At 41.9% G+C, this 16,977-nt stretch overlaps 1 protein-coding gene across 2 annotated transcripts in view; it reads left to right on the forward strand.

The window, feature by feature from the left end:
• The first annotated feature begins 4,106 nt into the window (after positions 1–4,106).
• The window catches only part of pdzrn3b (PDZ domain containing RING finger 3b), a 97,349-nt gene continuing 84,478 nt past the window's right edge, over positions 4,107–16,977 (forward strand). The window contains exons 1-3 of one of the 2 annotated variants that reach the window (XM_056395394.1): positions 4,107–4,940; positions 11,208–11,294; positions 12,655–12,762. In XM_056395394.1, coding sequence (XP_056251369.1) covers positions 4,227–4,940; positions 11,208–11,294; positions 12,655–12,762 — 909 coding nt within the window. In that variant the 5' untranslated portion in view covers positions 4,107–4,226. The remainder of the gene's footprint in view (positions 4,941–11,207; positions 11,295–12,654; positions 12,763–16,977) is intronic. The other variant, XM_056395403.1, reaches the window with a different exon arrangement.

Genomic DNA, 16,977 nt, shown 5'->3' on the forward strand with positions numbered 1-16,977 from the left:
TAGGTCAGATTTTGCTCTGAGACTTTGACTTAGTTCATATAAAATGGGGATTTTCTCTCCTTGTGCTGTTTTGCTTTGGGGTAAATCGGGGTCCCACTGACCTACATCCTGTCTCTAACCTCCCTGAGAGAATTCAAAACAGTCTGCTCTGAAAAGTGATGTCAAATATTTATTGGGTTTCTTCGTGTACACAGAGCAGTTTGTGATAATGATCTTTTCAGCAATGGCAAATATTTTGCACGTCGCTATCGCTACTGTGGATCTGTTTTGTTTTCCTGCAGTTGATTTGCGTTTAGCGAGATGTTGCTTGTGTGGGACAATACGTTAACAGTCTTGTGGGATTTTCATACCTGTGTACTATTAAGAGTGCATTTCAACAACACCTGCGTTGTGCAATCGTTACCAGTCACACATTCACATGTTTACACCTGTAAGGATGTTGTGATGGTTGAGCTGCTGTTCTCTGTCATAACAGACTGACAGGGCCAGAGCGGTTGTTTGGATCACACCATCTGTCAGTAGTGAAGGCAAATGCAGCTTCGTCGGTTCCCAGTCACAAGCCCAACCTGCCCATAAGGTCACCCTGAGACCTCTCCAAACAGCCTTTAAAGTTACTCATTCACTCAAGGTGACGCAGCCACACAACTCCAGTTCCCCTGGTGAAAGGCACAATAAGTCACTGATGTTTGTAAGAAAAACAAACCACACTATTGGCGTATAACTCATTTGGGGGGCTAAACTTAGTTTTGACAATATTACTGACTCCTGAGGGAGTTGAAGGCGCATGGGAAACCACAGCGAGATGGATAGTGTATTCCTTTTGTAAGTACATCATGTTTCAACGCAACATGAAAAGGCATCCCGAAGAGCAATAACTCATCTTTGCAGTTTCCCACATGGCCCTCATGTCTTTGACATATCTAAAGAAGAGTGGTGATGATTACTAAATGGCCCAACTCCAAAGCCATATACAAAACACCCTCATCACACATGCTGAAACCGAGACCTCTCTGTTGCTTTACAACAAAGGCTTCGAGTAAGAAGGTTCAACATCGAAACCCTGAACCACTCTGTCCATGTCACTGCATTTATTTTCATACTATTTGTGCGTCCACTGTGTGACAGATTAATAGTTTTAAATTGTGGCTATTTTACCCTAAAGGAGTAGTTTGGCATTGTGGGAAATAGTCTTGTTTGCTTTCTTGTTGAGACTTAGATGAGAAGATTGATAGCGCTCATGTTTGTATACTAAATATGAAGCTACAGCTAGCAGTTTATTAGCTTAGCATAAAGAGGAGAAGCAGAGAAAAACCGGTAACCTGGCCCTGTCCAGGTAAACCAACAAGGAAGTCACTGCACCCGGCCAAGAAATAGTCCAAAACATAAATCCCTGTAAAACAACAACTTATTTTTACAGTTTGTTTTTTGAACGGATTAAATAAATGACATAAATTTAGGAGCTTTAGATTTGCCAATTTTCTTTAGAGATAACTGTCCCCTTGATTGTGGTTTTTATGCTAAGCAAATCTAAACTAGCTTCATATTTAGCACACAAACATGAGTATGTTGTATTAATCTTCTCATCTAACTCTAGGCAAGAAATCAAATAATTACATTTGCCAAAATGTTGAACTATGTCTTCAAATCAGCAGCAGTTAGTGTCATAAAGCCACAAAACTGGAAGCCTGATTTCTTGCATGGATGGAAATTATCTTCAGATGCTATTTTGTCCTGTGGGTCTGGCTGCTAGTCCAGTCTGTCCTGATCCCTCACTCACAGTTTAGATTGGAGGAGTGGGATTAACTTTTATCTCCACTGGGACGTTGTCTTGTCTTTAGGCTGGACCCAACATGGACTTGTCTGAGCCCCCTCTGTTGCCACTTCACCCAGCCTCATGGAAAACATTCCTAAACAAACCAGTCTTGTAGATACCGTATCGGTTTCTTTAACCTACTGTATCATAAAAATCCAAGAGCTTTCCATACCTTCCTGCTCGCTCTGACTCTGACACTGACTATAAAAACAACTGTTTATTTATTCTGACTCCATTTTGAGAGCAAACATTTCTCCAACTCAGGCAGACCAAACAACTGACTCTCACAGTAAACACCCATGCACAGGCAGGCGGGTTGTTTGTTCGTGGGCTGAAATAATAAATCACAGGCGGCAGGTTGGCCCAGAGGTCGAGGGGTTGTGTGTATGTGTTAGGTCACTGGTTTGATCCTGCAGTGCTGAACACAATATTCCAGCATAGCACTTCCAAAGGTACCCTGACCAAAAGTGCTGGATGTGATAGCGACCTTATGCTCTGACCTGTGAAATAATATAAAGCCAAATACAACCGATGAACATCAGCATAAAAAAATATCCAATTACCTTCTGAAAACTGAGTGAAGAAACAGGTGCTAAAGTAAAACTGCAGAGCTCTCTTTCATTTTTCATCCGTTCATTTTTCGACATCTGTTTAAACATTTCTTGACACACCATGTATTAAGTGTATTAAAGGTTATTTAAAGAAAAAATCAAGTCATGACCTAGAGAGTACCTGCAAGGAAAAATGTGTAATCGTACAATGAGTATGAAACAGAACAAGGACCTTTGGCGTGACTGCACAGGGAGTTTTTTTCCACCCCATCTAAGACATCCCACAACATCAGTATAGGATTACCCACGAGCTCAGACTCTCTCTGTCACACTTTGTCCATGAAGTCTTTGATAAGCCCTTGTTTTTAGTTCTGGATAATTCACATATGGAAAGGTTTTATTGAGCATGGCATTGCATAAAACTGGATTTCCGAAAGACGAGGCAACCGGTAGGAATGGGTATCTAATCAAGACAGGGTCAGACCCAGCAGACGCTGTTTCTGCCTGAGCAGCAGAAGCTATTCTTTTCCTTCACTGAGCACACCCTGCGAGCCCACAGGAGTTTCATTTACAATTCAAATACATCCAATACTATAGGAGCTCCTGCTGGGATTGAAAATGCACTCAAATCAAAGTGTCAAAGTGGTAAAACAGTGTAATACCGTGCTATCTTTATATAAGGAGAGCGGTGAGAGGTGTGTTCAAACACGAATCCCACGGTGGTGCCTGAAATATTCATTTTCATACCACACATTGTGATCCAGGTCGATTTTCCCAACTTTTACCTGATCTCCTCCTCACTCAAAGTGTGTTGAAACTTGAAAGTCTCGCTTGTGGTTGTGCCGGTAATGTCCTTCCAAAGTTGCTTGTTTTCACAAGTGTTGTGCATGCCTGAACGCTCACCCACTGTGTTGTAACTATCGAACTGTCATGTCACCTTGTCTGACATTAGGCCTATATGCTGGAATTTGGCAGTTTATCAATATTTCTATGTTGAGGTGAGGAATATACAGCTGTAGCTGCACTGTCAAACTATAATATCATCCCTACAGGCTACAATATCTAGACTGCATTCAAATCACAGACTATGAATGAAAACAAATTAGAGCCTCCTACACTGGGTCAAGTTTATAATACCTCATATTAGTCTTTTTAGTTTTAGTCTACACAACAAATAAATTACAACCGTGGTGTGTTCAATGGCTGCAGATAATTGTATAAACAACAAAATGTCAACTCTGAATAAAACCTTTCCTGGCCTATTTTGACAGCAAAAAAACATTTGTATGCCAAACTTTATCACGTGCGCACTTAAAAGAGTAGTTACGGTACAAATTCCGCCACAATTTCGCCCCAAGGAATGATGCCTTCACTGACTGCAAAACTGTTGTTCCTACCGGTTAAGGTCACGCAAAGGGAGTTATAATTTGACATTTTTTGTAACGAAGACCACGTGTGCAGTGTGATCGATAGATAATCAAATCTGGGTATATTTTAGAATAGATTACCACTGTAACTTCCTGTTCTAATTCTTACGTTCTAACTTTTAACAACAGTCTACTTTATCCAGATGTTGTCTTTTTATTTTTCAGTTGCACAACAAAGTTGTTTCTACTTGAAAAGTTCACTAAAGTCATTATTTTTTTTAGGCTTACAAACTTTTCGAACTTTAAAGTATAAGTTTACGAGGCACACCTGAAGGCACCAAGAGTCTCGGTCAATTAGTAGAGTTTAGACAGTGAGGAGAGCTTGTAGTCTGTCTGTGAGCGCTCCACCAATGACCAGCTAAAAACGCCCCACTGCTCCGACTCAGATCTGCGGGGGTGGGGAGTACACAAGTTTGGATTTGGACTTTGAAAACCATGGGATTCGAGCTGGACCGCTTCAAGGGGACCGTGGACCCGGATTTCAAATGCAACTTGTGCAATAAAGTCCTGGAGGACCCGCTGACGACTCCGTGCGGTCACGTCTTCTGCTCGGGCTGCGTGCTGCCCTGGGTCGTCCAGCAGAGCAGCTGCCCCGTCAAATGTCAGCGGATCTCTACCAAAGAGCTGAACCACGTCCTGCCCCTGAAAAACCTCATCCTGAAGCTGGAGATCAAATGTGACAACCACGCGAGGGGCTGCGATGCGGTGGTGAAGCTGCAGCATCTGGCTGAGCACGCAGAGATGTGCGACTACTCCCCGGCGAAGTGCAGGAATAAAGGATGCAACGAGGTGCTCAACCTGCGGGACATGGATGCTCACATGCGGGAGACGTGCGACTACAGACCGGTAGGGATATGCGAGAGCGGCTGCGGATTGATGCTCACCCACAAAGAGCAGAAACTAAACAGCCACTGCTGCCTGAGAGCCCTGAAGGCGCACAACAGCGCGCTGCACTGCAAAATCATCAGCCTGGATAGAGAGTTCAAGAAGCAGACTATTAAAGCCAACAAGAGGGAGAAGTCACTCCTGGCACAACTTTCCGCCGTGCACAGCGAGCTGCAGATGACAGCGCTGAAATATCAGAAGAAATTCACCGAGTACAGCGAGAGGATCGACTCCCTCACCAAGACCGTGGCGTTCTCCTGCAAGGTAAGCAACAAAGTTTCTGCTCTCAGGGAGCACAGGCAGCTCTTTTCTGTCTTATCCACACTTCTTTCTCCTGCTGCTGCTGCTGCTGCTGCTGCTGCTGCTATTGAGGGAAATCCTGTAGAGCTTGTTCTATTAAAGTACATACAGTGAAGAAGAAAACAGCACAACATACCTCTACATCTCAAAATGTATGTTTTACAATGACTTCCAAAAGTTCATTCTTGGTAGTCCAGACCTAGACAGAGCAGTTTCCCCTTAAATATGTGTCAGCAACACACATTTTGACCCATCCATAGTGACATCCTGCTGTGCAAACCTTTAAGAGCCAACTTTATAGGCTTTAAAATATCTTTCTCTGCATGTTTGCTTGCATTCTGGGACTGAGTATCTCTCATTTTATTGAGCCACTATATTGTTTGGGTCAGTAGCAGTTTTTTTTTTTTTTTTTTAAATCTCTTCACAGATGAAAATGGAAGTCAAACTGTTTACTATGATTTTTTTTTTCTGACAATTCCAACTTTTCAGGAGCCCTACAGTGCTCAGGGCTTTGTTTCTTCACTGTCTGCTTTGAGACATGGATGTCAGCTGTGTCTCTGGCCAGCTGGCAGTCAATGGGGGAGGGCCAAATATTTACTGCAGTTCTGTACACAACAAGAGCCAGGTTCCAGTAATATATCCAGCGCGCAGCATGCTTGTTTGAGGCTCTCTGTCATCGATGTTCACTCTTCCCTCGAGACAGTCATAACAAATTAAAATCGAGGATCTAGCAGAGTTACTGGCAACAAAGTTGTGTGAGTGTGGTGGGAGATATTGATTTTCAATAGGAGCCTCCACAGTGCTTGAAAGACTTCTGAGGGGCCAAAAGGCCTTAAAAAGCCAATATTTTGGGGATGCTTCACACTATGATGATGAGAAAGGTTTTTTATTTGTTCCCTCCTGCTCAAAGGGTTTAAAGATGCTGCATTTCCTCTGAATCTCTGGATAATAAAGTATCTAAATCTCTGGGCTTAAATCAGGCCTCTATTTAGGAAAAAGTGCAAGAAATGTAGGAATGTAGGCAGGAAGCTCTGGGGTGAGGATGTTTTATGGTTCAAATTGAAAAACCCAGAGACCAAATATCAACATGCAATAGTTCATAAGTCAGTTAATGAATTGAATTAGTGAATGGTGGCTGCACTGCTGCTTTGATCAGCAGAGGGGAGTGGTCAGATTGTAATCAGGCTGTGTTATAAAATCTGTCCAAGAACAGGAGGAGGAGCTTTTGATTCACGACAAATTGCACAGATTGGACACACACCGCTGACAGTGTTACATAATGAAATTTGGATGAATGGCAACGTTCCTTGGATGTTGCTCTTATTTAATTTTACACCTCTTAACTCCATGTTTTTGTCAGTGAAGTTTCTCTCTCATTTTCTCACACAAAGTTCTTCTTTTCTCCATTTTTTTGCTTGGTGGTTTCATTTGTTCGTTATGGGCTCTGTTCCCAGCAAAATGTGTTCCGGTAGACTGGTAAATTGCGCATCAAAAGCACCGATGCGGGGAAATGGTGAAATCGCTCATGCTGGTTTAAAGAAGCTTGCTGGGCCTGTAGCACAGCTGGTTATCATAGTTCATCTGACAGCGGCATCTCAGTCCTGCCGCCGAGATATATACGTCGTCCGATGCATTATTCCCCAGTGAAACCCAATGTAAACAGTAAGTCCCCTCTGCGGGCAGGGCACACCTTGAACATACATAAAAGACATGGGAACTGTTCCAGATATCATCCACATAGGTAGAAAGAGCAGGCTGAGAGGAGAAGAAACAACATTTTGTGGATGATGTGGTTAGTTGGCAGGCTTTTCTTTTTTTCTTCTTCTTCTTCTTCTAGAGAGGCGCTTTCACTGGGTCCAGTCAAGCAGTGAATGGGATTGTTTGGTGGGAGAATCTCAAAGCACACATGGCAGTATGAAACGGAGCGTCACAAGTGAGATTAGCCGTGGGAGGCAGGCGACTTGCAGGCTGCCACTGAAACTCTCTCAGAGCCTGTAGCTGGATTTATACCTCTGCCTTCAGGGTGCTATACGGTGTACCTACAGCGGCTACACGTGTAGGCTCCAAGGTTACGCTGTAGGCTGACGTTGCGCCTCCTACACGTCCGGGCTGTGGCGTCGACGGATATAAACCCACGTGGATGTAGAAAGAGCTGTGACTGGCTGCTTGTTTTTTTTTCCCGTACATGGTTTCTGATGTTTGATGAGAGCACAGGCAACATAATGGAAGTTAAAGAGTATTGTAACATTATACTGCAAAGCTTCTGCTCTGATCACAGCTCTGTATGAGTGACTGGACGTAAACACAGTGATTACACAGCGGTAGTCTGCTATTCCCTAACGAGACACAGTGAAATAATGTTATAAAGTTACCTATAAATCTATGTGTGTAGCTCAGTGTTGCTCTATTAACAAGTAAATGAAAGAATGTGAACACAGTTACTCTGGAGAACATAAAACACGATACAGCCTGACCATATACAACACATGCATCTATTGTTGTGGAGGTCATATCAACGTGTGGCAACCGGCTCTCAACTATAAATCAAAACGTACGACACCCCCGTTGACCCCTTCAATCGGGCTTAACTTCATTGCGTGATTTCACTGATCAGTTGATCATGGATCAGTCAGATTTGATTAAATTCGGGGCGTTGTAAACCGTTCTCACGAGGGATGTTTTGACATGTCATAGCAGGAAAAAGCTCGGGCATGGACATCCTTTTGAAGCCATGCTAGTGAGCCAGCGTTCACAGTAGCATAGAGCTGGAACAACTAAATGAAGTGCATCCGTTACTAGCTGTGTTTCACAATACAAAATGTCCGTGGTGAGAAGGGTCTAATACAGATTTGTTATGACATATTTGTTTTATTGAATCACTGTCAGAGAGCGAATACAGACCCATCATTTCATGCAACGTTTGACGGATAACCTACATTAGTTTTTTTTTCTTCTTTTTAGTCTCTGTCACTCCTCGGCTTAGGCTTCCTCAGCCAGATGGAGGATTTTAATGTCCTCTTATAATAACCAGGCACCGACTGTGAGGGATGACCTGGCTATGTGGAATAACTGACTGCAGTTTCCAATAATAGTCCTAACACATTTCAAGCTTCTTCAGTGGGCCAGGAAGAGCAATAAAACAAAGCAAAAACAAAGAGCTCAGATCTCGCCCGGGTTCACTTCAGGGCTGCTGGAATTGCTGTCACACTTTCCATTAAGCCTCAGATCTCCTGTTTTGAACCGAGCTCTTCTTCAGCTGCTGCGGATGACGGTGTTTTCGCTACGTGATGTGATAAAGAGCATCTATCAAAATCACAAGACACCCGGAAGATTGAGCCTCCATTGCATTTGATCGGGCTAATCTGATTAGGCTAATTGTGCACTCATTTTAAAGCATGAATCTATGAGATAATTTAACCGAATAATGTACTCCATTAATTATCTCTCACATATGGGTGTCAATTGAATATAACAGAGATCGGGGTAATAAAAACCATCTAGAAGTCACAGAAAGTAACCCTTAAAGAAAAAACATAAATTTATTAGGCCGCTACTTTCTTTGTGTACATGCTTCAGCTTCGCTGAGTAATTATCCTCTCATTGATCTGAAATCTACCCCATCCAAGCCACCCAAGCTGAAACGCCTTAGATGACCAGGTCACTGAGTTTCTGCCTCTTGATCACAGGCCAACAGTTCATGAATCAATATTTTCCTTTTTCACCCTGCATTACAGTACCTACACTATAATTAGATCCTCTATGTTAAGAGGCAGACAGAGGAGAAGGCGGTCTGATGATGGAGGACAGACTCGGAAAGTGTGACTGGTGCTGAGGTGAAGGCTCACCGTCAGTTTGCCAAGTCCAACCAGTGAGCAGCAGTTTGCAAGTTTCCTTTCTTTCCTCAGCTGCCCTCTTTTTTTTTTTTTTTCCCCACTAAAGTTAATGTTAAACATTTGTTTACTTGACACGGACCCCATGTGTTCCCCCTCTCCACGTGATGTCCGCATGACCACTTTTTGCACTTTTGGTGGTGAGGACATTTTGTTTTTTATCACCTAGGCATACCTATTGTTTTAGTAAATGCACAACCTCCTGAAGGGATTCACTTAATTTCTTAGGGGATTAGAGCTTTTGCTAGAGTGTTCGCAGATGTGGAGAAAACTCTGCTTAATTACTCTGAGTTCGTTTTAATGGCTCACGCAGACGAAATGTGAAAACACCTTAAAAATTCATCCAATTTGTTTTGAGGCTTCTGGCAGGTTTATACAAACTCAAGCGGATGGAACAGCTTGTAATTTATTTTTTTGTCAAATTCTCAGTCATATTCAACTCAGTTTTCCTTAATGTAATGGCCAACTGTCTTCCTGTTGACAATAACGGCTGTAGTCACTATAATTCGGAAGCATGTGTTGCTGCTAATGCTGCCGTGACACGGTGCAGGAGCGCACATTCCAGCGTGGCCTGACATGCACATGATGGCCTTTTTAGCCTATATGGCAGTCAGGACACTGTACATGCCAATAATATCTGCTTTATATTTAGTCCCACTATGCTGCAGCATACTGGAGTGGCAGCTGAAATTATGTTACCTCATAACTCCCTTCTAAGTCCCGCTTAGAAAACAGATTAAGAGCTGACTCTGCGACTTTCCCAGAGTTCTTCATGTCATGTTGCTACTGAGTAAGAAGTCCAGTGGTGTATTAATTTACATAGGACAACAGTTTGTGAGAGGGAAGGGCTGGTGGTTCTTCTTTGCACTGGTCAGGGTGAGGTTTAGCGGTGAACTATGGGAGGCATTTTTATTATTTGAATTGTGACTATTTTAAATAAATGAAAATTCAGTATCATGTTTAAGCTAACATTAACTGCTCCGCTTACTGACAGGACAAGCTGCTTCATAGCTCAAAATTCAGAAATTTTAAAGTGATAAGATAAAATGTGATATATGGGTCAGGGTAGGGCTGGGCGATAAAACTACAGCAATAATTCCAGTTCCCGGTGGAAATCTTCTTTGTCTATTTTTTTTATTCTTTTATTTTGCAGTCTGATCATGTTACATGTACGCTATATCACACTGCAGAACTTGATTTTCTATTCACTTTGTTGAGTAAAAAGGACTGAAAAGGATTTTGATTTTAATCATTCATTATTTATCATATTTTGAATGCTTGTATCTCAGAGTTTTTAAACGTCCTGCTGGTTGGCAAGTGTTTGTCATGTTCTGACTAAATAGAACAGTTTAAAACCACAGTCGACTTTCTGGTTTCTTCAACTTTCACTCGGAAGCAAAAATCAGCCTTTAAACCTGAAAGAAATAACAATGTGGCATTTAACGTGATAAATATCGATATCGAGTTTTGGCCATATCTCCCAGCCCTAGGTTAGGATTAGGGTTACTCAAAAAAAACAACTATAAACCAGGAGATTCAAACAACGGTGTTTAGCAGCTCTCTGTCATTTACACTCGACAGCTACCAAGCTAATGTTGGCTGTTTACCAGTTCCTGTTGTTCACACTCGACAACTAGTCAGCTAACATTAGCCGTTAGCTAGCTGTCTGAGTTTGACATGAAACTTTACCACAGAGGTTTATTTAGAGTAATATTATCTTTTGACCAAGCCGTCTTGCCACGAGCATTAATAGCACAGACACTGGCATGCAGCGAGCTTATTAACTCGAGAGCAGGTCACAGTCTCTTCTTCTGTTTTGAAAATTCACAGAATTAACATTAATTAGCAACAGCTAGTACAATTAGAGTACAATTGCCAGAAACAGTTGTCATTATAACTGGTTAAAACTATGGCCACATGTAAACCTTCCATTCCCTACAGCTTGTAAGACATTGTTAATGATGTGAGTTATATTTTAGCTTGAAAGTGGCTCTCTTTCAAATTGTGGTTTTACTGTAACATTGATTAACTTCTCAGAAGATGTGAATAAAGAGGTGTCATTAAGCCACTTTTTTTCAGTTAAACTTTCACACCAGCCCTTTATATTTAAGGACGGTGTCATTAACTTTCTCATGCCAATACTCTTTGCTCTATTTGTAATCTTATGTGTTTCAGCTCCTCTATAATCTGCTAATAAGAAGATCACTTTTTTCTTTTCTATTCTTCCACTTTAAGTGCCAGGTTCAATCATTCTGTCGCTCACCTGGAGTTAATAATAGATTATTGTGAATAACCTCCTGCCATCTCTTTGTTCACATGTCTCTCCTCTGTCTGTCTGTAGGAAGGCGAGACTAAAAGCGTGACGGTTGTCCTTCTGCGTGAGGGCGGATCTCTGGGTTTTAACATCATAGGAGGAAGGCCATGCGCGGTAGGTTAAAAGCCGAGCGTCTTGGAGGTTTCATCTCCCCCCCGGTGATCAGCCAAGTGTCATATGGCAACCCAGGAATGAATAGCACATACTTGTAGCACCACAAGCTTTCTCTGTACTGACTGACACAGCGTTAAGACAGTCATGCATGTGGATAGATGGACCGCATCTATCAAGTTTTTATTGTGTTTATATATTGGTCTGGTTTAGCGGATTTGGCATCACAGATTAAAAAAACTATAATTAGTTTTATGAGAGTTAAATCTGGGATTATGGCTCTGACCGCAGTTGTTTTGTCTCTAATTGAGGGGATTTTGGTGGTGAGGTAAACACAGAGGAGAGGAAAGGGGTCTTATATCCCGCCCTGAACCTTTCACAGCCACGATGTTTTCTGCCTCGAGGCTGTGAAGGGAAAGTCATTAATGATGCCACTTGCTCTGCTGAGTGAAGAGTTGAAAATATCTCAACACTGGTTACAACTCTGTCCTCCATACATGGTTCTTCTGTCTGCAGGTCCCATTGAAATGCTGTTCCCTGTATCTGTTTCACCGGGACTGTACTCAACTGTTACAGGCCTGTTTTTCCACAGCCGCAGTGACGCACTTTTCTGTAACGATATAGATTATCACAGTAAAACTTTTTATGGCGGGAAACTATAAAAAGAGTTTGGTTTTTTTTTTTTTTTTTTTTTTTTACCCGACTCTGTGGTCTTGTAGATTTGCAACCTTTCTCGCTGTTGTGACAGAACCCATGTATCAAGCTCGACCATAAGAGAGCGGAGATAATACTTGGCTTTTGCGTTCCCTGCCAGCCTCCAATCAACAGTCTGTGTAAGAAGCTATTCATTAAAATGGAAATAGCTAATATCCCTGTAGCCTCTGACACAAGTGTTTCATGTGGCTGTTATTTTGGCATGGCTTGGTAAGACCAATCAGCTGCCAGGTTTTGTGGTCTCTAGAAGGGCTAGTTAGTCCACAACTCTCAAGATAGGAGTAATTGTAAGGCGAAGTAGTATGCCCGTTGAAGCGTTGCTGTAAATTCGCTGTACACGATGTCCCTGAAAGAGGAAGTAGACCATTAGTTATTAATTAGAGTTAGCACTGTGACTGAGGTGTCTTTAAGTATCCCATTCGATTTCAGTACTATACTGTTGTTCTGTTCTGCACCACTCGGTCAGGGTGGTAAAATACGTTTTTTTTTTTTGTTATTTGGGTGAACTGACCCTTTAACACTGCGACCTTCGATGATCCTAGCACTTCTCCTGTTTAGATGTCTGCAGTTAATTTACTAAGGTTTTAACAATTTGAGCACTGTGCTTTTATCATTTCCCCATATGATATTTACGCTATTTGTCCCACAGGATGAAAATGACAGCACTTCAAACGAAGGGATCTTTGTGTCCAAGATCGTCGAGAATGGTCCAGCGGACAAGGAAGGAGGCCTTCAAATCCACGACAGAATAATAGAGGTATGGCTTACACTGCAGTGTTTCCTGGAGGAGGGAAAAAAACAGAAGTTGATGTTCTGTTGATGTGGAGCTTGGATTATGTGACAGCTGCTGTCTGTCTCAAAAGATGACGACAGCGAGGAAGCACGGGAGCATCACTCAGTATTTCTGTTCCAGTGACCTCTGAAAATTAAACTCCTGCTGAAAGCAACAAATGTGACACATCGAATGAGCGATTTGCATTTTGGGGTTCTTATTTCAGCTCAAGAAAGTAAATCCTTCAGGCAGTAAAGGTTTCAACATATACTTCTACCATTCAACACTCAGGCGGAGGCTTTGTTAAGTGGGGCACCACTGCAGATAGTGCCGAGATAAACCTGAGGCGAGGATGTCTGTCTTTGGTTTTTCTCTGAGTGAGAAAGAGCCCTGTGTTCGCCTCCTAGCTGACAAATCCCTAACGACAGAGCTGCCGCGTAGCATCCTTCTTCTCGCCTTTAAACAGAATCACGTGTGGAAAGGCCAGCTCACCCTGAGGTCAACTTGAGGGATGCGTTGAAAAACTCAGCATCACAAAGGTTTGCTTTTATAGAACAGTTGTCAGCCAGAATCTCACACAATGGCTGCACTGAATGGAGAGGGTTATGTGGATTACAAGTGTGTATTACCGCGCGCCGCAGGATGACAAATATGGTTTGTCGCAGGCTTTATTGTCAGACCTCAGTGAAATTGCCCCGGAGCATTTTGACCAGCGCATTGCTCACAGAAATGTTTGTGGAGAGTGTTTACAAGAAAAGAAGACTCCCACATCTGTGCTCTGTTGATCACTCTATCCTGTCATTTATGCAGTCGAACACTAACTACTTACAAAAATGCCACAAGTCCTTTGGCACAAGCCTCCCCCTGCGGTTCAGCATAATGTGGTTGTAAATATGGCAACACCATAACTAAGATGTGACATGTTAGTCCTCATTTATAATCTCCCTCAAGTAACACGATCAAGCGTCTCAAAGCTCCGTGCTACTTGAGATTTGTCATGAGATCCCCTGACAAAGGACGAGTTGAGCCAGTGGTTCACTGGGATCCTGGTGACTTGAGGCCGGAGTCGGCCACTGGCCGATGAGCGAGGAGAGATTAGCTCATATGTCGCATGAACGTATACGAGTGGAAGTGTGTCTCATCTGCAGTGTCTGTTCGTATGAGCTTGTGTGAGCTTAAGAAGGTTGGGGAGTCATGTTAATGGTTCCAGATGTTGCTGTATTTGGTTACTTGAGGAGATATCTGGTTGTAGGATTCATTGTTGATTCATTACCTTTTTTTTTTTTTTTTTTTTTAAAGAGAAAAAAAAGTGTAAACTATTTCGCTTTAGGGAGAACGCTCCACTTGTGTTTGTCTTGTTTTTGAGCTATTGTGAAGGAAGTCACGAAATCTCTCCAACAAGCAGAACACATGAGGAGAGAGGACATGAAGAGCCTAAGGAGGTAGCAAAGCACCCTATTAAGTGACCTTTTCTTTTGAAGAGATGAGGGAACACTAGACAAAAACCAACAAAATAAATCATTTAGCCATTGAAATAGAAATGTATAGACAGTTCAGAGTTGCTGTTTCACATTGGTGCTTTTCATCGGATGGGAAATCTGATAGTCAAGGTGGTTCATATTTCCAAGACACCTGCTTTGTTAGCTGGTTCAGGCGAAAGAAAAAGTTCCATGTCATGGTTTTTGTCAGACCACAATATGAAGCAGTGCAGTGTCATAACGACATGTTCTCAGCTGAGTGGGTTGCATCTTTCACCTCGGGTGATTGGATCTGTGAACTCTGTGGTTTGCAGTGGTGAATCAAAGGAATTTAATCCCAAGCACCTCAAGGCAGTATCATCGTCATGTTTTGAACTGAAACCAACAGTTTGTAACTGTTGTCCTATTTAACGTCCTGTGTGGGAAGCAGTGCATTAGAAAAGCAGAAGCCTTCAAATCTGGTTTCTCATCACGTCTCTCAGGAAGTGTTGGTTTTTTTTTTGTTTTTTTGTTTTTTTGTTTTTTCAGGCAAACGCTGCATGACCTCAGTGGCTGTCAAATATTATATCTATAGAACTTGGTTGATGACATTTGTTATTGAAGATATTTTCCAAAGTACACTACATGTACCGTAGTCAATGAAGAAAATGGTTAAATCCATTGAACCTTTTAAAACGACTGCTGCAAGAATATGTAAGAATCAAACAGGATGTGAGGTTTTCTGTGATGATGCAGTTGACTTTTACTTTCATTATCAGTCAATATGTTAACTATTTTTCAGATTTTCATCATCTGAGAGTTTCCCAGAGCTCAAGACGGTTACCAGAAACTGCCTTCAGTCAGTTTTCTGTTGATCAGCTAATCCATTGACTTGAAGCTTGAATCTCCAGTGTTATCTTAAAGGTTGAATAAGATGTTGTCAGTAGAAGCTGAAAAGTGTCTGTCAGTTTAAACTTGTCAGATTTGCCTCCAACATTTTGAACTCCAACATTGTATCAACCCTTGGCATCTGTTTTATAGTTTCATCAATTGATATTTTTGGACACTTGGTTACACAGTTTGTATTGTGAATGTCTTAGCAAATGGTCTTTTGTTTACACATTCAACAAACAAAGAGCAAGGTTTGCACTCATTTAGAGTAAGAACCAAAAAATGTACCTCTGACATCCACTGACCTTTTTAGCTCTGTTTTGGTCTTCACCAACTCCTTAGGCAGATATCTGGTTCTTTATCTGCTAAAACCTCCACTATGTTCGTTAGCTAGTTCAATCTTTCAATTCAAGAAACGTTTATCAAGTACTTTTTCACTGAAGGAAACATTGCTGGTGGGAAAACCAAAACAATGAGCTAAAAGGGACTAAAAGGTTTAGTAGCTCTCTAGACTCTCTTGAGACTTTGGTGGTAATTCTCAAAGAGTTTGTTACTATAAATGACCCGTTTTACATTACACATAGCAATTTGATCCATTGTTGATTGAGTGCAGCTTTAAAAAAAAAAATAAACTTCAGAAACTGCTAATGTGACATTTTCCATGACAGTTGAATGGAAAATGTTAGTTTTTTTTCTCGAACACACGAAATGTGGCTTACAAGCCTATAGAGGTGATAATTCTAACAGCCATTCACAAGGCGTAGCATGGCGCTGCTCTGTAAAAAGGACAATCATATTACATGGAGCAGTGAAAAGCACGTTCACCTGAGGAGGCAGAAAACCACAGCGCTGTCAACAGCCACAGAGCTGCTTTCTCTTCCTGTAGTAGAAGTGTTAGTTCCAGTAAGTCTATATGGATGTAACATGTACATGGTGATCCACAGCTCGTCCTTCTAGAACAGGCTCTTAGCGGGGGAGTGTGATAGCAGATGGCTGTGCTCTAACCGAGCTACAGGCTGGTATGATTCAGCACATGAATGCCTCCTTGTTCAGCCAGACATTTTTCTCATAAAAAAAAAAAAAAAAAAAAAAAAAAACCTCGAGCTGTGTGTTTGCTTTTGCTCTGCAAGCTGAAAAATCTTAGCACTGTGGTCGGGATCTGCCCGTGTTTACCACCAGGATTTGATAAATAAGTTCTGATTCAGTTTAACAGTGGGATCGGTTCTGGTATGTAGGGCTTAGCTCAATAGCCAAAGCTTATTCTCTAATCACATCTTCAGATAGCTGATTGACTGTGTACTTACACGTTATTTAGCAAATGTTAACATGTTTACCGGGTAAATGTAATCCAAGCATTTTGTCTTCTGTGCTTGGAAGTCCAGCACGGCAAGAATTTGTTGCTGTGTATTTTCCCACAAAAAAAAAACAAAAACAACTTTCTTCAAGCCTCTTTGCTTGTGCAATATGACTAAGCCAATGTCACAATCCCAGAATGGCCGTGCCTGAGCTCTCAGGGTGAAGGGGATGTTCTGTGTGGGCTTCTTAGTGTGAAAATAGGAAGAGAATGGAGACGCCTGGGCTGCTGTTGTAAATGTCGCCTTGTAAATCCTCAGCAAACATTCTTAGGTCGCAGAGGGTGAGCAGCAACAACTACTTTAAAATAAACTGACATTGGGAGATGCCAGTTCTAATATGGAGAATGGGGGTTTGCGTGTGTGTGTGTGTGTGTGTGTTGTTTTTTTGTTTTTTTTGGGGGGGGATGGGGTTGGATGAGGGCTAGCCAGCAGGAATGTGTCCCAGCTAATACAATGTTTATATAAATATATAAACTGCATGTCATTGGAATTGGAAA

This window comes from Seriola aureovittata, chromosome 2 (genome assembly GCF_021018895.1).
Source record: "Seriola aureovittata isolate HTS-2021-v1 ecotype China chromosome 2, ASM2101889v1, whole genome shotgun sequence".
In the NCBI taxonomy this organism is placed as follows: Eukaryota; Metazoa; Chordata; class Actinopteri; order Carangiformes; family Carangidae; genus Seriola; species Seriola aureovittata.